The sequence below is a fragment of the Pseudorasbora parva genome, chromosome 5 (assembly GCF_024679245.1).
Source record: "Pseudorasbora parva isolate DD20220531a chromosome 5, ASM2467924v1, whole genome shotgun sequence".
Classification (NCBI taxonomy): domain Eukaryota; kingdom Metazoa; phylum Chordata; class Actinopteri; order Cypriniformes; family Gobionidae; genus Pseudorasbora; species Pseudorasbora parva.
In genome coordinates this window covers 32,728,723-32,749,432 of record NC_090176.1, presented here as the reverse complement: position 1 = coordinate 32,749,432, position 20,710 = coordinate 32,728,723, and the positions used below count along the sequence as shown (strand labels likewise).

At 41.4% G+C, this 20,710-nt stretch overlaps 1 protein-coding gene across 1 annotated transcript; it reads left to right on the top strand.

Moving 5' to 3' along the window:
- Positions 1–11,801: 11,801 nt before the first annotated feature.
- Positions 11,802–20,685, top strand: dnajc3a (DnaJ (Hsp40) homolog, subfamily C, member 3a). Its single transcript, XM_067443906.1, has 12 exons — positions 11,802–12,001; positions 12,570–12,680; positions 12,832–12,956; positions 13,067–13,141; positions 13,516–13,668; positions 17,634–17,815; positions 17,949–18,068; positions 18,574–18,679; positions 19,313–19,433; positions 19,706–19,838; positions 19,929–20,077; positions 20,201–20,685. Exons 1-12 carry the CDS (start codon positions 11,920–11,922, stop codon positions 20,359–20,361), a joined length of 1,518 nt encoding a protein of 505 aa, XP_067300007.1. The 5' UTR covers positions 11,802–11,919; the 3' UTR covers positions 20,362–20,685.
- Positions 20,686–20,710: the final 25 nt, after the last annotated feature.

Here is a 20,710-nt window from a genome sequence, read left to right as displayed (position 1 = left end):
TGAAGTCTATTGGAGTAGCTGATATGGTATATACTAGATATGTCAAACATACGGCCTGCGGGCACGCAGGGCCCACGGATGTGTACAATCCGGTCAGAGGGATGAATTGAGATGCCATTTTCTGTCACTTGCTTTCACCCGTTAGCAGGCAGCTGTTTCCCGGGTTCTGGTAATATTGCGTGCACGTTAAAGTTAATCACTTTAATCACTGAATAAGTTAAATGTCACTAAACTTGTAAGTAAAATATCTCTAGTGGTGTTCAATTTGTTTTAATAATAAATTGTACGTTCTCTTGTTATATGTAGGAATCAACAGATGGTGGGACACAGGCACTTTCTTCAGGTAAAGACGTTAGAGTTTGGTTTTATCTGTAAATTTGCCGGGAGGCAAACATAACCATTTGAAAAAAATGGCCTGTTGAAGTCCTAAAAACCCCTTTGTTTTATGAAGTTTATTGTTGTGAAAATACATTGTACATGGTATTTTAAGTGCCCTGTCATGTTAGACCTGGATGATATGTTTGAATGTTTAATGCTTAACGACTTTTATATTGTACCATGCATAAACTGCAAGGTATGTACTTTGTTTTATGAAGTTTAATGTTGTTCAGGGTTATTATTGTACAGGGTATCTTGAGTGCCCTGTCCCGAGCTAAATTTAATGTGAAGCCCTGTTAAAGAAAAAATAATAAAATGTATTAATTGCAGCACTTTATGGTCTGATTATTGGGATGGTAACTCTAATAGATGGTAACAGTTCTGACTATAGTGTAGTCATCTATGTAGTTAACATTCATTAGTTTAAATTTTGCTTGAACGTTGATGAAGTGTTGACCAGGTCAGCAAGTTAACTTTGAACACTGACTTTGGTGTTCTGATCATATATTGTGGTGTTAAAATGTCACACTTTGATAGTTTGTTAATGTTACACACTGTCACTCTAACACTGTCAGAGTGTTTATAATGTTAACTCTTTCAAAAGTGTTAATTTAACACTTTACCAGTGGTTATGTACTCTGTGTGAGTGTTAATTTTAACTCTGAGGGAGTTAAATTCACTCTTTACATTTTGAAGTGATACGGCCCGTTCATATGAACGCTAGACGAGTCATTCGCTCATCCGTAAAACCAGACTCTTTTAAAATTCCCTATGATTTAATCATTTAATTTGTGCTAGACCTGTTTTGAGTCCCTACAGTCAGTGTTGCCATGAGCCTTTTCCTCTGGTTATGGTGATTGTCCAGTAGCTTGGATACAGCTGCAGCTGATGTAGCTGATGCTACAGCTCAGAAATGTCATTGCTGGAAACCAGAAATAACTAGGTATAGATAACTTTTATCATCATCACCATACAATTACAATATGATAGATTTGTGAAATATAATCTGCATGTCTATGTTGCTTACATTATTGTAATGACTTTGTTCAGACACCAAGAGATGTGTGTGCCATTTCATCCAGGGCCTTTGAAGAATGATGCAACATAAATTGTTCAATTCGGTTTTTTACAGTGCAGTTTTATGGAATATTTTACAACCATTAAAGCTTTCACTGTCAGCATCATAAAACAATATATGTGTTTCTCCTCAAACTGCATGTTAAATGTGTATTTAGCATTCTAAATGCAATGAGACTCGAGATGGCCTATGCATCCCACTCAGATTTCATATTAGATGCCCAACAATAAGCAGTGCATGTCCTCATATAGCAATTTCTCATCCACATTCCCATACGGCAAATTACGGCTCAAATTTTCAGAGAATATGAAAATGTACTTTTAGTGTGGAGTTTACATGTTCTCCCTGTGTCAGCATGGGTTTCCTCCATGTTATCCAGTTTCCCCCACACAGTCCAAACACATGCAGGTTAGGTGGCTTGGCATGCCAAATTGGCAATAGGTGTGAATGTGTGCGTGCGTGTGTGTGTGTGTGTGTGTGTGTGTGTGTGTGTGTGTGTGTGTGTGTGTGTGTGTGTGTGTGTGTGTGTGTGTGTGCCCAAGCTATGTAACGGGGAGGTTTGGGAAAAGGCCTGACAACCTACCCTGGAATAAAAAAAACATTGGCAAGAAAATCCATGCATATGGTGAGAGATGGCCATAGATTCACCAAGAGTCAAATACAACTGAAAAGCTATCCACTTGTAAATGGTGTTTAACATTCATGCATCAGAAGCTGATCCAAGTATGGAAATACACATGAAAATGAAAAGACAGAAAGGACAAAAAGGTGTACATTTCTTTTGGGAAATATCCCAACAGAAAATTCCAAACAAGGATTTCACAACCACTTCAAACCTATACTTCAAAAATATGAAGCCACTTATTAGTGTACGGAATTTGATACTGCTATTGTATGAGTGTTGGTAGTGGTTGTGAAGGATTCTGGTGAGCTGCAACAGTTGTAAAGAGACTTCATTATGTTGATAGCGTCAGTCCTCCTGAACAAGTACAATAAACAGTCAGCAACTGGGTTGAGATATAAGAGACAGTTTAAAAAAAAGTAAACATTAAAAGTGAAAGGAGAATGGTGCTCCCAAAACATTAAACAAAAACTTGTATTTGAGAGGGGGAGGATAAGAAATGTATAGTTTAAGAGAACAGACTACAAAATTAATTTAACTTATGAGCAGTAAGTAATATTGCATGGGAAATACCCCTCCAAGTACCAACAAAACATAGGAGGATTACTAAATAGGGGATAAAAGAGGCTAAAGTTTGGGAAAAGAAGGTAAACATGTCTTGCTTTTTAATGTTTGAAAAGGTCAAAGGCACTAGCCAGATGATGAAAGAAATAAAACAGGACATTTTTACTGAATGGTCCGATCTGTACCAGTGAGGATGAGAAACTAAAATGTATCTTTCAATAGCAATACATGCCATGAAAAACAAGCCTACAATCAAACAATACTTACACGCACTCCATAATGTGACACTTGCTAACTCGGTTGTTAATATAGAAATATAAAACCAATCTGTAACAGATCTGAAAGAATCAAATGTATCACATAAACCAAAGCAGCATGTTAAGACTTGATGAGAGAACACAATGCAATCAGGGTTAAGACGATGACTGGAATCTCAATGATGCAAAATATCCAGTTGAACACTGTTTCTGCATGCTCTACTTTATTAGGATTGTTTATTATACGTGACTTGTTTAATCCATCAATACCGGTGGTGTTAAATTGTGTCATGGCCTCACATAATCTTGGCAGTCAGCACTAAAATAACATCACACTTGAGATTAGGTTTACTGTTTAAAATGTCTGAAACTGAATCACATCTATTTCTGACTAAAACTGCTTAATTCCATATAAGTCACTGAATCGTTCATTCAAAAACATGTATTCAGTCATCATTGCCAGTATCTGCATGTTGTTCTGAGACACATAATGATAAATTCTGCACTATATTTTTGTTGGCTGAACAAAAATACACAAAAGTAATGCTGTGTTCAGAATGTAAATGCTGAGTTCTGCGTCGGCTACACGTTGTTTTTTTATTTATACTTCTGTGTCGATGTCCATGTCAACTTTCACATGTAGACCATTAGTAGATAGTGTCCACGGGCATGTTGATGGTATCAAGGCAAAAGCCGAAGCAGAAGCGGCATGTTGTGTACATTAGCTGAGTCCGAAATCAAATACTTCCCTATAATGCTAAAAAAAAGTACACCAACAGAGTAGTATGTCTGAATTTATAATATTCGAAAACCAGTAGGTAAAAGTACCCGGATGATCTACTTCTGACGAGATTCTGAAATGCAGATAAGATGGACACTTTACTATCCCATGAGGCCCCGGGAGAGGATTTATGAATGGGATAGGAGGTGAAGGGATGCATCTGGCGCTGGTAAGTCACATGATAATTACATTGCAAACGTAGAATGTCTAAATTACAATATATTGCAAAATGTATTGGGACACCACTCCTTTTGTGAAAGAATGGGTTGCTCTCAGGAGCTCAGTGAATTCAAGTGTGGTACCATAATAGGTTGCCATTGCCATTCGTGAAATTTCCTCAAAACTAAATATTCTACACTCAACTGTTAGTGGTATTACAACACATGTGGAAGCAATTGGGAACAAGAGCAACTCATTAAATCATAGAGCGGAGTCTGCTCATGCTGAGGCTCACGGTGCGCAGAAGTCACCAACGTTCTGTAGAGTCAATAGCTACAGACCTTCAAACTTTGTGTGGCCTTCAGATTAGCTCAAGCTTCATGGAATGGTTTTCCATGGCTTACATCTCCTAGTGCAATAGAGACAGAGCGTATTTGGGGGGCAATCCAACACTCTCCATTGACCATGTATTGCGTGAAGTGGTCTCCTCGTCTTCTCTTACTTATAACAAAAACACAGAACAATGTCTAAAAGCTGATATGTGACAAGGTGTGCAGCAAACAAGCTAAAAAAAACACATAACTAAGTTTTTAATGTTGTCGACCTCAAAAAATTAGCCTTTAAGGAGACAAAAGTAGATGCCGGCAATAAGACATGAAGCTTCAGCAGGAAGAATGGGTCAATTGTGGAATCCTGACACTCGTGTGCAGTAAACATTTAGTCAAATATTCAAATGTCCGGAAATATATGTTATATTTCCTGTCGCTGATTACTTTCCCCTCCAGTGGGCATAGTTCTCAATGTATGTCGCGCTCTGTCTAAAGTGCCTGTATGCACTTTTGCTTTCTTAAACATTATTTTTTGGGGTCAACAGCTTAAAAAAACTTCTGGGTTTTTGTTTCTGTGTTTTTTAGCTTGTTTTCTGTACACCTTGTCACATATTAGCTTTTAGCCACTTCCCGCAATAGAAAGTCAATGGAGACAGTTGGTTTGCCCCCCATGTGCATTGTTAGTTCCTGTCTGGCCATCTCTGGTATCCTCTGATCTCGTTCTGCTCTGCTAAAACTTCTATCCTGCCTACCATCATCTTGAGCTAGTTACAGTGGTTGCTCTTCCTGCTTGTCTGTGATTATGTCCCTTTCCTGCTCAATGTTTGGACTGTGTTCACATCCTCACCATATTTTGTCTTGTCTGCTGTTTTGTTTATAAACCCCTGAACACATTCCCGCATTTGAGTCCTCCCTCATAGATCTGTGACATGTTCTCAACTTGTTTGGTAATGGGACATAGCCTGACAAGCCAGACCCACATCAAGATGTTTGGTCTGGGAACTCACCATTGGCAGGGCTCAATCCAAGGTCTTTCAAACTCCCTCTGCTTGCAATAGGATAGCACTACAACCAACCAGAGCAACATGAACAGGAGCTAGTTAAAAGATTAGACTTTTGCCATATCCGTTTGGCAAAACTCAGAACTTCCCTACTTAAAAATTATTTCAGCGCTGTTCTTTTCTCAAAGAAAAGCTTAACAACAAGTCTTCCAGAGTTGTGGGCAAAGCCGATTCGAAAGACATGCAACTCTGCCGTCATTATGTTAAGCCCCGCCCACCGACTCTGTACACGATGTGATTGGCCCTACCAGAGTTTGGTTTTTCCAGCTCAAAAGTCGATTGAGAGTTGCTAGAGTACACGCAGACAGTACTGAGATTAGATTTGCTGCCGCTATGGTGCGTCTAGATTTCTAGGCTAAATGGGACCCACATTTTCCCATGGTCATTAAGCCGTGACCCACATTTTTTGGAATTTGTATCAAGCCAAAAATGGTTGACACACAAAAGCCCCTCCCCATGTCAATTAAAGGAAGTGTATGTAAGATTGTGGCCAAAACTGGTACTGCAATCACTTTCAAATGACTGTAGAGTGGTGTATCCCCTCTCCCCCTCTCCCCTGACTCCAGGTTGCTAGATAGGCTGCAGGATCAGCAGGAATGTTTGTAGCTGCAGCTGTGGTAACTGAGCTGATCTCGCAACCTGGATGCCGAAACACTACTGACTTTGTGATTGGTAGATAGGTGGAGGGCGAAGCTTTAGGCCAAAACACAACATGTTAACATCAGTTGAGGGCTGCAACAACAACTTTTAAATGACAGTATCCTGGCCGGACTACTGTTGTCAGTGATATAAGTATTTGAAATTAACATGATTTCTTAATGTCTAGTGACATATCAGGGCCATGTTATGATGAATTGAAATACATTTCTTACACACAGTTCCTTTAACATACAAATAACTCAATACTGATGAATAAATATTATAACAAAAGGCTATTAAATAGCAGTCCCACACTAGTTTTTGCTAATACAATAAAGTTAGTTGGTATGAGCCACGGCAGTAATCCAAAATACAGAAAATAACAGAAAGTGATATTTTGGCTTAAGGTTACGGAAACTTGCCATACTCAACACACAATACATAAATTGTTAATGAAACATATGGACACTGATCCTGATGAATGGAATACATTTTATTTATGCAAATCCTTCCCAACTAACACACAATGTACCAGTTACACAGGGTTGGGGAGTATCAAAATACATGTGACATATTTAAAATACAACATTTGGGTTACTGTATTTCATTACAGTTACATTTTAAATGGGTGGTAATCAAATTACAGTTACATCCAAAAAGTATTTTAGTTCACCAAAGTGAAGTATTGCAAATTGCAAGTATTTTTGTGACTATATCTCACAATTGTGACTATAACTGTCATGCCCTCACGGTCATCAGTCACTGCCATGCCCACTCGTTCCCCATCACCATCATTCTGAACACCTGGGCACCATCACCAGTCACCACTATATCAACCCGGCTCACCTTCACTCCCGTTGTCTGGTTTCGCACCGAACCCATCATTGACTACCTGTCCTGCCTAGAAGCCTTCGCCTGTACCCATCATCATCATCATCATCATCATCATCATCATCATCATCATCATCATCATCATCATCATCATCATCATCATCTTCACCTTCATCGTCTTCACCATCGTCGTCCTTCGTCTGAGTGTAACCATCCCCTTTAGTATTACCTGTGTCTGAAACCTCTGATAATAAATCTTGCACTTTCACTAATCCCTCTGTGTCCTCGTCTGTGTCTGACAGAAGACCAGACCAAATGCAGAGCTCTTCGGGCACAGGCGGGGACCGCACCGCAGCCCACTTCACCACGCTGGTTCACGCTGTACGATCCTTACTGGTTCATGACACTCCCTCCACCGCTACCCATGCTAGCGTATCATCACCTGCACCATTGGCACCTGCTACTTCATCAGCTGCCTGCGTGAGTCCCATGGCCCGACCAGCAACCTACAGCAGAGGATTGCAGCTGGTTTCTCTTGCAATGTTCCCTGTATATGGAAGCAAATTCCCATCTGTTCCACAGCGAGAGAGGCCGGGTGGCGTTTATCATCTCATTACTCTCAGGCCGAGCCCTTCAGTGGGCACAGTCGTTATGGGAAAAGAATGCCCCCGTCATCGGCTCCACCACAGCCTTCTGCACTTATCTAAAATAGGTATTTGGCCAACAGACTGCCCAATTATCTGTCCATGATCAACTGTTTTCTATTCGCCAAGGCAAACGAGACGAGTTCCTATGCACTGCATTTCTGCACACTGGCCTGTATGAGTGGATGGAATGAATCAGCCCTCTTCACCGCCTTCCGGCACGGCCTCCTCACTTAAATCAAGCAACTCATTGTGGTCTACGAGGACGCCATGGGCTTGGAAGCCCTCATCCAGAAAACCATCCGCGTGTATCAACGGTTATCTGCCTGTGGCCTCTCCTCACCCGCTGCCGATCCTCCGCCTGCTCAAACATCTGTCCAACCTCCAGCACCTGAACCCATGCAGATCGACCCATACCATCTAACCACCACCGAACGCCAACACAGGATCTCACTACATTTGTGCCTGTATTGTGGGGGAGATAGACATGGCATGACGACCTGCCCCGTGCGACCTACTCGGCCAGCGGTGAGTACCATCCAGTTACCTCCTTTAACAGCAAACCTTACTAAGATGCCAGTATTCATTTGTAATTCCCACTCATCTGTTGCAGCACAAGCCTTCATCGACTCCGGGTCGGCGGGAAACTTCATCAGTCAGCAAACCCGCGAAAAGCTAACCGCCCAACGTCAACATTGTCCCGTCGACCTCAAAATCACCACTGTTCAGGGAAAACCGCTGGGCCAAGGTCGTGTCCGCCATGCACTTACACTACGCATTGGTCATCTGCATGAGGAAACCATCACGTTCATAGTGCTGGAGGAGTCAACCGCGAACATCATCCTGGGACGCCCCTGGCTCAGCTTACACCAGCCGCACTGGTCTACCGGAGAGATCCTGCAATGGGGTGAGAACTGCTTTGATCGTTGTATTCATCGTCCTCGCCGAAAAGGTCCGTCATCATCGTCAGTTCACTCATCAATTCCTGTCCAGTCCACCTCAGTAGAAAGTCCTTTTTCTTCGTGGCCAAGAAGGACAGAGGCTTGCGGCCGTGTATCAACTACCATCACCTTAATTCTCAGAAGACTGTCAAGTTTAGTTCTTCCTCTTCCTCTGGTCCCATCCCCGCTAGAACAGCTCCGTGGGGCCTCAGAAGTGCCTACAACCTCATCCACATTCCCAAGGGAGACGAGTGGAAGACAGCCTTCCTCACTCCCTCAGGTTACTATGAATATCGGGTGATGCCGTATGGGCTGTCCAACTCACCCTCCGTATTACAAAATTACATGAGGTATTTCGTGAATTCTTAAACAAGTTTGTCATCGTCTATATTGATGATATCCTCATCTATTCTAGTGACCTGAGGGAGCATTAGGAGCATGTCCGTCAAGTCCTGCAAAAGCTCAGAGACCATCACCTTTATCAAGCTCGAGAAGTGCGAGTTCCACGTCTCCACTGTCCAGTTTCTTGGGTACATCATAGACAACCACGGAGTCAAGATGGACCAGAGGAAGGTGGACACCATCACCCATTGGCCTCAGCCCACTACCATCAAAGAGCTGCAGCGCTTCCTGGGATTCGCCATCTTCTACCGCCGCTTCATAAAGAATTACAGGCTGCTCAGCTTCTCACTCACCTCTCTGCCCCAGAACCGGCCCAAGTCTATCGTTAAAGTGGACGCCTCATCGACCGGGGTCAGAGCGGTTCTGTCTCAGTGGCAGGAGACACCCTCACGACTCCATCCATGTGCCTTCTTCCCCAAGAAGCTATCCCCGGCGGAGCAGAACTACAACATCGGGAACCGGGAGCTCCTGGAGGAATGGAGACACTGGCTTGAGGGAGCAGAACATCCATTTGAAATCATCACCGACCATCGAAACCTTGAGTACCTTCGAGATGCCAAGCGGCTGAATTATCGTCAGGCCCGCTGGGCCCTCTTCTTCTCCAGATTCAATTTCAAGGTGACGTACCGTCCAGGGAACCAGAACAACCGGGCAGATGCCCTTTCTTGTCTTCACCAAGCCGACCCAGAGCCAGAGCACCTTGAAACCATCCTCCCTCCAGCCATGGTTGTCAGCCCGATCCAGTGGGCGCTCCACGAGCAGATCCAACAGGAGAACACCCAACAGCCTGCTCTGCCAGGAGGTCCAGAAGGGCGCCTCTACGTCCCGCTTCGCCATCACCTGCCCCTTCTTGACTTAGCTCATTCTTCACTGGGCTCTGGACAGCCAGGCAAGAGAAGGACTGGTGGCCCGCCATGCCTCGTCAAGGGATGTTCAGTCTGCGCCATTGCCAACACCCCTAGGAGACTCCCAGAGGGCAAGCTGGTCCCTCTTCCAATTCCCGAGTCATCCCTGGAGCCATCTGGGGATCGACTTCATGACCGACCTGCCACTATCCCAAGGTTTCACCTGTATCCCAGTCATTGTCGACCAATTTTCAAAATCCTGCAAACTCATCACCTTCAAAGGCTTACCTACCGTGTTGGAAACCGCGGAGGCACTCTTCACCCAAGTCTTCCGACATTTTGGGCTTCCGGAAGACATCGTTTCCAACGAAGGACCCCAATTCATCTCTAGAGTGTGAACCGTCTCCTAGGGGTATCCATCAGCCTCTCGTCAGGTTACCATCCTCAGACCAATGGCCAGAGTGAACGCAAGATCCAGGAGATCAGGAGATTCCTGAGGGTATACTGCCATCAGAATCAGGAGAGCTGGAGCCAGTATCTGCCCTGGGCCGAATATGCCCAGAATTCGCTCCAGCAGTCCACCACAGGGCTCACCCCGTTCCAATGTGTCCTCGGCTACCAGGCTACCAACCACCGCTCTTCCCCTGGACGGGTGAGCCCTCGGAGGTCCCAGCGGTGGATTACTGGTTCGGCCAGAGCGAGAGGGTCTGGGACTCTGCGCACGTTCAACTCCAGCCGGCAGTCCGGAGACACAAGCACCACGTTGACGCCAAACGCGGACCCACGCCGCGGTACCAGCCAGGCAGAATGTCTGGCTATCCACGAGGGAAGTCCGTCTCCAGCTGCCTTGCCGTAAGCTGAGTCCCCGATACATCAAACCGCTCACGGTAGACAGGCAGCTGAACGAAGTCACCTACTGCCTTCACCTTCCACCCACTTACAAGATATCACCTTCATTTCATGTATCCCTACTCAAACCCTTCACTGAACCTGTCCCTTCTTCACCCACGGATCCTGGTGATGGTGCTGTACCTCCTCCTCCTACCATCGAGGACCCATCAGTCTACCAGGAGAGAGCCATCAGCGGCAACTGACATATTGCCTGACAACATCTCATCTGACAACAGCTGCTGAAACAGGACATTTTTTTTCAGGCACTTCACGTTATCGGAATAATCGCAAACAGCCTACTAGTTTCCTATTCAAAAAATTGGACATGAATTCCCTTTCAAGTCAAAATTTTAATGTAAAGAGATCAATCAAGACTTCATAAGCAGTTACATTAAATTTTTTGTTGTTGTTTCGACCGATTTAAAAGGTCTTGTGACCAACTTTTGGGTTGTGAACCACCTGAGAAACACTGTAACTTACAAAGCCATAGACTTCAAAGTGTAGCAAACGAGCAGCCAGCCTTTAGATCGAAAATTAATCCAGTTATATTATTCATTCATAAAATGACAATGACATTCTTCCCCAGAATCAGACTCTGGATCCTCTTAAAGGACTCAATATGTGATTATGAGCTGTTCATGGTTATTATCCCTTTTATTGTATGCGTCATGACTCATGTCACTTAAAAGGGAAAGTGGTTTAGGCCTATATTGTCCAGATAGGAAAACCGCATTTCCATTAGGCTATAAGCAAATAAAAAACTGTCAGTAGTATTTCTAATGTCAAATGTTTCATTGTCAAAGATAAATCATGCATTCTACAAATTAGCAATGTCTTCTTTATTGCATGCTTCCGTCTTTGTAATTAGTTGATTTCTCTTTGGGAAAAAAACCCTTCCTGGTTGTCTCTATGTTTTGAGTGACAAAGAGAAATCCCCATTTGATAATGTCTTAAATGCTCCCTCTCTCTTTTTAAGACTTGAATCATGTTTACATGTTTCTACTGTGGTTGCCAGGGTAGAAATGGTCAAATTCAGGCAAAGAAACACTGGTACAACTGGTTGAACTGGAACAAGCCTATCACTAGAACTATGCTTTTTTTCTGCCACAGTTTATCCAAAGTGTGCTTAGAAGACTTGCCTAGTTGTATCCAGTTACAGACGGCAAATAATTTAGAGTCCTGTTAAAAAAGTAAAAAAAAATAAAATACAGTAGCCTACTACATAACGACTTAATTTCTCCTTCCAACATTCTGCACACTCACTTACTATCGCGCGCGCATGCGCAAACAGATTGAAAATAATGATGCCGTGGCTAGTCTCCGTTGAACAGAACGTGGTGGGCGGGGTTTGGAGAATTATGAGCCAATCAGAGGGACCCACGACCGGTGGGCATGATGTCTGCTGGCCTGACAGCTATGCGAATGCTCAGCGTGTCTTTAGGAACTTTATACATGAAATTAGTGATTTGACGCCGGAGAAATTAAGAAGAAGAAAATATGGTTGCCATAAGCCCAGTGGCGCACAAATTACTAAGCTACGTTCCCTTTGTACTAGTTTTGATCGATCTTCGATACGAAGGTAAGTGATCATGCTAGTGCTGGTTAATAAGAAATGTTTTTAAGTGAACTATACGTTCGTCTTCATGACAGTTTCAAGAGAAAGTGACGTTGTTCTTAAAAATAAACTGTTTAGATGCCAATATGGTACTCATAGAGTACATACGGAGAACTGCCACATTAGTCCAGAACAGAAACGCAGCTGAGGATCCAGTTTATTGTCAAGCATTTTTTAAACCGTAATGATGGTTACTGTGTTGTTATTCTTTCTGTAGTATTTTATATTTGACTGTGTTTTCTATTTTACGGCTCTAACGTATTTATTTATGTTGCTGAAACGCTGGTTCCACTGCAATAATGTTTGACACTGTTGCATTTAGCTAAAATGTTTATTAAGCTAGTCTACTTCTAATGTACTTTACTCAAGTGGAATCTACTCAATTCTAGTGACATATATGCCATAGTAACTTTAATGTGCACTGCTACTTTAGTGTCCTGTATCTACTACTAAATACATGATGCGGGTATTGCTTGTTATACTATTTGGTTGATTCTAGACTTCAAACATTTGCTTTTCACATGTGTTTCAGGAGTTAATGGTGGGAAGGATGGTGGTGTTGAGAATCATCTGGAGATGGGGAAGAAGCTTCTGGCCGCAGGACAGCTGGCTGATGCTCTATCTCACTTCCACGCTGCTGTCGGTGCGTACTGGACCTATTTGCATGACAACCTTAATGAAATGTTGTGTGTAATGATGCAACCTCACACTGTTTTCCACAGAATGCAGCTTTGACTGCTCAGTGTGTCTAGATTTATTCATATATTTATTTATTTATTTGAATTAATTATCAGACGGCGACCCCAAAAATTACATGGCATACTATAGGAGAGCAACTGTGTACCTAGCAATGGGAAAGTCAAAATCTGCACTACCAGACCTCAGCAAAGTCATTGAACTTAAACCAGATTTTACATCGGTGGGTTTTCAGGATTATTTCACTCTAAAAAAATATGTACACAATTTTTTTAAATGATTTACCAAAACATGTTACCCAGAAATGAACCAGTATTTTTTCTTAACCAACAGGCTAGGCTTCAGAGAGGAAATCTACTTCTGAAACATGGCAAACTTGATGAAGCAGAAAATGATTTCAAAAAAGTGGTGAGTGAGATTTGGTTAGCATTAGAGACGCATCAGTCAGACACATGCTGATCAATATTGGTCGTCTTTCACTTGTGATGAGGGGTAGTGAAGGATTCACACACATTGTGAAAGTCATACCCATTTAAAAATAATGCCAGAGGTGTTGACATTTCACCCAAATTGAGGAAACACAATATTTAATTAAGTCTCCCTAAATTGCCCTCATCCTCTCCAGAGTATTCTTAGTTGAGACAGTCAGTGGGGTATATTACCAGTCTAATACCCCAAAGACTTCATTTAACCTGCACAGTGCACACTCAAACTGTTATGCTGTTCTGATACTACCTGTTCATTCTCTCAAGGATGACATAATGTTTCTTTCTTTGATCCAGCTCAAATCAAACCCAAGCAGCAGGGAAGAGCAGGAGGCGCAGAGCCAGCTGAAGAAATCTGATGAAATTCAGAGACTGGTGGCCCAGGCACAGAGTGATTTCAACCGCAAAGACTACGGCTCAGCTATATCACACCTCGACATTATCATTGATGTGAGTTAACCTGGATCAAGTTATCATCCCTAACTAAAACGTAAACCATAAAAAACTTTTACTTACCAAAATAAGTTATGAATGAAATTTACTTCATTCATAACAAAATGAAGGGAGAGGGAATAACTGGAACAGGGCTCGACTTTTTGCTCACCAGCCACTGTGGCTGGTGGTTTTCCAAAGTTACTAGCCACTCAGCGTTTTCACTGGTCAATTTTGTTTTTGGAGAATTTGTTTTTGGTTAAATTTAATGAAAATTATAACATGACAGATCATTCAAATGGGCCTATTTAGCTCTAATAAGGTTATGTGTAAAACTCCTTAATCTTGACAGAGAAACACTAACAGTTGCTTGGCTGAAAAAATGTTTTTGGTGTAAAAATAATTTATTCTCCATCAATTTTCTTATCAGTGCTCTATCAGCTATGAAATTTAAATCTAGCATATATTGGCTCTCATTTATCAAAAGTGCGTACACCAAATTTCCAGCGTACACCTTGCGTGGCTTTGAGATTTATCAATATGGACGTTGGTGTACGGCAAGCTCAAATCCTACGCAAGCTCAGGAGTTGGTGTACGCACGTTGAGTTATTGCGAAAATGCGCAGAAAAACAATTCCTAACACCACAAAACGCACTGACAAAGATCTGCTATATTATGACCCACTGTAAAAAAACAACAACAACATAGTAATTATAAACTTCAGTGTTTATTTTTGTGCAACATGGACTTTATTCGTTTAATTTGTATGACTTTGCCAAATCATTTGATTTGTAGGCATATGTATTCCTCCAGTTGCGAGCCTGTGCGCTTTACCTGACGTTTCAGGGTTAGGCCCGGCAGCTGCGCACGGACTGGGACTGAAAATAATTTAGACTGACAAAATAATAAAAATTACATTCTTCTTCTTTTAAATAATAATAATAATAATAATACAACAAATAAAAATGACCTTCTTCTAAATAACAATAAGCGTCATTAATAATAACCATAATAATAAGAAGAAGAATCTTACAAATTATAATGCAATTATTAATGTGAATTAATGGTACTACACTTCACATCATCATTACTATTGTACACCCCAATACATGTGCCATGATATGAAATGCTAATTGTTTCAAAACGTGCTGTAAAATAATGCATTGTGATGGTAATTTCTCATCCAAACATTTAAACTGCTGGAGTACGCTTCTCAACCCCCACACTATTAACAGTACTCGTAAGTGGGGTCCATATTTAGTTTTTGTGGGTGCCTTTAATCCCACTCGTTAAACTCCCAAATAAAACAATTTCGTTTTTTTCCACCTGGTGATGGTTTGATCTCCATATCTGAGAAGTTTAGCTTCTTTGCCATCTTCTGTGTGTCCATGGCGTAAAATGAGGGCGTGGGGAAGGCAGAGACTTGAATATATAGGGGCGTGTTATTCTAATGACGATCGTTTTCAGCCGCGGCATTTATCAAGGGCAAGTATTGCATACACCTGGATTACAGAGGTGCGCACAGCTTCATAAATCAAGCGGTGAGAGGAGTGTAAGCATAATCTTCATCATACAGGTCCTTCTCAAAAAATTAGCATATTGTGATAGTTATTTATTTTCCATAATGTAATGATAAAAATTAAACGTTCATATATTTTAGATTCATTGCACACCAATTGAAATATTTCAGGTCTTTTATTGTTTTAATACTGATGATTTTGGCATACAGCTCATGGAAACCCAAAATTCCTGTCTCAAAAAATTTGCATATCATGAAAAGGTTCTCTAAACGAGCTATTAACCTAATCATCTGAATCAACTAATTAACTCTAAACTCCTGCAAAAGATTCCTGAGGCTTTTAAAAACTCCCAGCCTGGTTCATTACTCAAAACCGCAATCATGGGTAAGACTGCTGACCTGACCCTGTCCAGAAGGCCATCATTGACACTCAAGCGAGAGGGTAAGACAGAGAAAGACATTTCTGAACGAATAGGCTGTTCCCAGAGTGCTGTTTCAAGGCACCTCAGTGGGAAGTCTGTCGGAAGGAAAAAGTGTGGCAAAAAACGCTGCACAACGAGAAGAGGTGACCGGACCCTGAGGAAGATTGTGGAGAAGGACCGATTCCAGACCTTGGGGGACCTGCGGAAGCAGTGGACTGAGTCTGGAGTAGAAACCCACTTTGGGGCTACAGAGAAGCAGCACTGGACTGTTGCTCAGTGGTCCAAAGTACTTTTTTCGGATGAAAGCAAATTTTGCAGAGTCTGGAGGAAGACTGGGGAGAAGGGAATGCCAAAATGCCTGAAGTCCAGTGTCAAGTACCCACAGTCAGTGATGGTCTGGGGTGCCATGTCAGCTGCTGGTGTTGGTCCACTGTGTTTTATCAAGGGCAGGGTCAATGCAGCTAGCTATCAGGAGATTTTGGAGCACTTCATGCTTCCATCTGCTGAAAAGCTTTATGGAGATGAAGATTTGGTTTTTCGGCACGACCTGGCACCTGCTCACAGGGCCAGTTTTGGCACTGGTAAATGGTTTACTGACCATGGTATTACTGTGCTCAATTGGTCTGCCAACTCTCCTGACCTGAACCCCATAGAGAATCTGTGGGATATTGTGAAGAGAAAGTTGAGACGCAAGACCCAACACTCTGGATGAGCTTAAGGCTGCTATCGAAGCATCCTGGGCCTCCATAACACCTCAGCAGTGCCACAGGCTGATCGCCTCCATGCCACGCCGCATTGAAGCAGTCATTTCTGCAAAAGGATTCCCGACCAAGTACTGAGTGCATAACTGAACATAATTATTTGAAGGTTGACTTTTTTGTATTAAAAACACTTTTCTTTTATTGGTCGGATGAAATATGCAATTTGTTTTGAGATTTTGGGAATTTTGGGTTTCCATGAGCTGTATGCCAAACCCATCAGTATTAAAACAATAAAAGACCTGAAATATGTCAGTTGGTGTGCAATGAATCTAAAATATATGAAAGTTTAATTTTTATCATTACATAATGGAAAAAAATGAACTTTATCACAATATGCACATTTTTTGAGAAGGACCTGAATATGCCCGTTTCTATGCAAGATTGATGAATGAGGGCCATTGTGTTTGAGACCATACAGTAGTCTAGTGAAATACATCTATATTTTCATTTGATTTGACGGTTTATTAAATACCAAATCTAAAAGGTGTACATCATACCTAACACCTAGATAAACACTTTACAGTTTATTTTATGACTGAAAGTCATTATCTTCAAAATACTATTAAAGTTAGAAACATGTATACCAATGTTGTATGTAACCTGGCCCTAAATTTGTGAATATAAAGCATTCAACGTCAAGCCAACTTTATGCAAGTCACTTTAGATGCACTGGTTCTGCTGTAATCTTTGTTTTAAACTATTTTCGCTGCTGAAATAGAACAAAAACAGTCAATCACTGTATGATAAATGAATGTCCTATGTACATCGCACGCATGCATCTCTGCTTTTGACTCTGTTCACTTCAGCAAAGTTCAACTATCATAGAGCTTCTCTTACCGTTCTTATTTCTTCTTTATTCCCTTAAATCCCTTTTAATGCTTTAAATATGTAATTTATTTAAATAAAAACACCCACCATCCTTTAATTATGTGACTCCTTTAAATAAATAACCTTAAAAAAACAAACATAAGATCTCATTCAAAACAGTAATGCACATTATAATAGTATATGAATGATACTGAAATAGCAATGACCTGGATAATGTCCCTCCCTTTATTAATACAAAACGTTGTATTGACCTTAGAGGTTCCTGTAGGTGATCCATCCTGCTTTTGTCCTGGTGCAAAAAAGGATTGTTTGTGCTCAATTAGAGCACTCATTGTTCAGATATGTCCTGTTAGTTTTTTACTTTACAGAACCAATATTAATTGTCAACAGCAAAGTATTCACATTTAAAATACAAAACAAACAATGGATTACATCTGCTTGTCATCTTCTCAGACGTGTGTTTGGGATGCGGACTCGAGAGAGATGCGGGCCGAGTGTTTTATTCAGTTGGGTGAAATGGGCAAAGCCATCAGTGACCTCAAGGCCGCTTCAAAACTCAAAAGTGACAACACTCAGGCTTACTACAAGCTCAGCACCATCTATTACAACCTAGGAGACCATGAGATGTCCCTCAAGTAAGTCAACATGTGGTTATTGTTTTAATAATAGTATGTGAAAAGAACTGCAAAGTTCAAAGATAAATGTTCAAACTGTAGCTACCACACTATGCCCAAAGTGAGTGACATCCTGTTTATTCTTTGTGTGCAGTGAGGTGAGGGAGTGTCTGAAACTAGACCCGGATCATAAGCAGTGCTTCGGCCACTACAAGCAAGTTAAGAAGCTCAACAAACAGATACAGGCTGCTGAAGAACTGATCAAGCAGGAGAAGTATGTCCAAAAATATTTATTAAACTTTAACATCAATAGTGATACAAATATTATACAGGAACATTACCATTCAAAAGTATGGGATCTGTAATATTTAGAATAAAATGTTCATGTTTTTGAAAGATGCCTCTTATGCTCTGCAAGGCTACGTTAATTTGATTAAAAATATAACCCCAAACAAACAAACAAACCAATAATTGTAAAATATTAGTTTTCTATTCTAATAAATGTAATTTATTGCTGTGGGATCAGTGTCACATGATACCTCAGAAAGCATTCTAATATGCTGATTAGCTGCTCAAGAAACATTTCTTCTTATTAATGTTGAAAACAGTTGTTCTGCTTAATATTTGTGGACACCATTATATATTGTTTTGCAGAATTCTTTAAATAGTTTAAGAGAACAGTATTTATTTGCTCTTTACTGTCACTTTTTTATATTTTTAATACTGAATAAGTATTTTTTTTGATTGACAACTAAATGGTTATTTTTCTAAATCCACAGGTACAGTGATGCAGTTAGCAAATATGAGTCAGTTATGAAGACTGAACCAAATGTTCCTCAGTTCATACTTAATGCCAGAGAACGTATATGCCACTGTTTGTCAAAGGTGAGACTGAGCTCCATGACCACAAGGTGTCGCCATCTACCAAAGCATACACTGCATCTGCTCGTAATGGATAGAATAAGGTGAATTAATGTTTTGGTAGCCTGACAAGCCAGACCCACGTAAAGATGTTTGGTCTGTAAACTCACCATTGTCAGGGCTCAATCCGAGGGGCGGGATAAACGGTTGTCTTTCAAACTCCCTCTACGCTGCGTGCACACAATTGGATAGCGCTACAACCAACCAGAGCAACAAAGGTGAAGCAGAGCTAGTTGAACTTTCGCCGTATCCAATCGGCAAAACTCAGAACACATCTTCTCTTTTTAAAAATGATTTCTGTGCCGTTCTTTTCTCAGAGAAAAGCTTAATTCCAAGTCTTCAAGAGTCACGGTCAAAGCTGATTCGAAAGACCGCTGTTTGCCAGTTTCTGTGTTTACTAGAAGCACGTACAACTCGTCATTATGTTAAGCCCCGCCCACCGACTCTATACACAATGTGATTGGCCCGGCCAGAGTTTGGTGTTTACAGCTCAGAAGGGTATTGATAGTTGCTAGACGACACTCGTGGCAGATTAGATTTGATGCCGCTAGGGTGCGTCTAGATGTCTAGGCTAATGTTTTGGTCTTTTTCCCCCAGGACCAACAAACTGCTAGAGCCATTTCAGTGTGCAGTGAAGTTCTGGATGCAGGTCCTCATAATGTGAATGCTTTGAAAGACAGAGCAGAGGCCTTCCTCCAAGATGACCAATATGAAGAAGGTAGCTCTGGATTCACCAGACATGTTTACTTTTTAGTAAGACTTGGAAGAATTGGCCTTGCATATGGCAAGAAAAACTCAAATGTTGTTTAAGACCAGTAAAGGCTTTTAAAATGTTAATTTATTTTTAAGGTTGCAATATGTTCATGCTCTGCAATTTTTTGAATTACTTCCCTGTTTCAAAGAATAAACAGGTTGGCAACTTTTAATGCTGTTTTCTTAAGATAGCACTTAAAATTGTCAGGTGTGGTGACACGATTGTTCTTTTGGCAGCGATTAAGGACTTCGAGAGTGCTAAAGAACATAGTGAGAATGACCGGCAGATCAAGGAGGGCCTGGAGAGAGCACACCGGCTCCTCAAACAGTCCAAGAAGAGAGATTACTACAAGATCCTGGGAGTGAAGAGGTCAGATAAACAGATGATTATTGTATAGAGAAGGCCTAATACTCATTTTGAAATCTGTATAATAATCATATTAAACTGGTGTGGTTTCAGAACTGCCCAAAAGAAAGAGATCATAAAAGCATACAGAAAGTTGGCGCAGCAATGGCATCCAGACAACTTCCAGGATGAAGAAGAAAAGAAAAAGGCAGAGAAGAAGTTCATAGACATCGCTCAAGCCAAAGAAGTTCTCACCGACCCCGGTATGTTTTAGTGCTGCACATGGTGTACTTTACCCTGTTGTTGCTCGGTTTAAGTTCCGTGGTTATCGTGTTCTTCTGTATCTGCAGAGATGAGGAGTAAGTTGTGTTCTTCTGTATCTGCAGAGATGAGGAGTAAGTTTGACCAGGGTGAGGATCCCATGGATCCAGAGAGTCAGCAGGGGGGAGGACATCACCATCACCACTTCCACAGTGGCTGGGACAACTTCCAGGGATTCAATCCTTTCGGATCTGGACCATTTAATTTCAAATTCGGTTTCAACTAAGGCTCGGCTAAAAGGACCTAGTGCCTCAATATGTGTTGGAGTCAGCCAATAGGGACAGGCACCTTCTGAACCTGCCCATAGGCACGGTTCTGACACTACAAGCGCCTTGAAACAGGCCGTCAAGTGATCCTGCTTGCTAACTGTTGTTTTTTGAAGCAGCTCCTCTATTTTCAGGGATATTACAATCCAGAGTGCAAGGTTAATTGCCAAGCTACCCCTATACATGTTGAGTGTTTCATTCCTAAGAATATGTACATAGAAAATGTCACTATTTTTCTATGAATCAAATAATGCTGTAAATAATTAAAGAGATATGAATGCTTATTTAAATGAATAGGTTGCTTTTGTC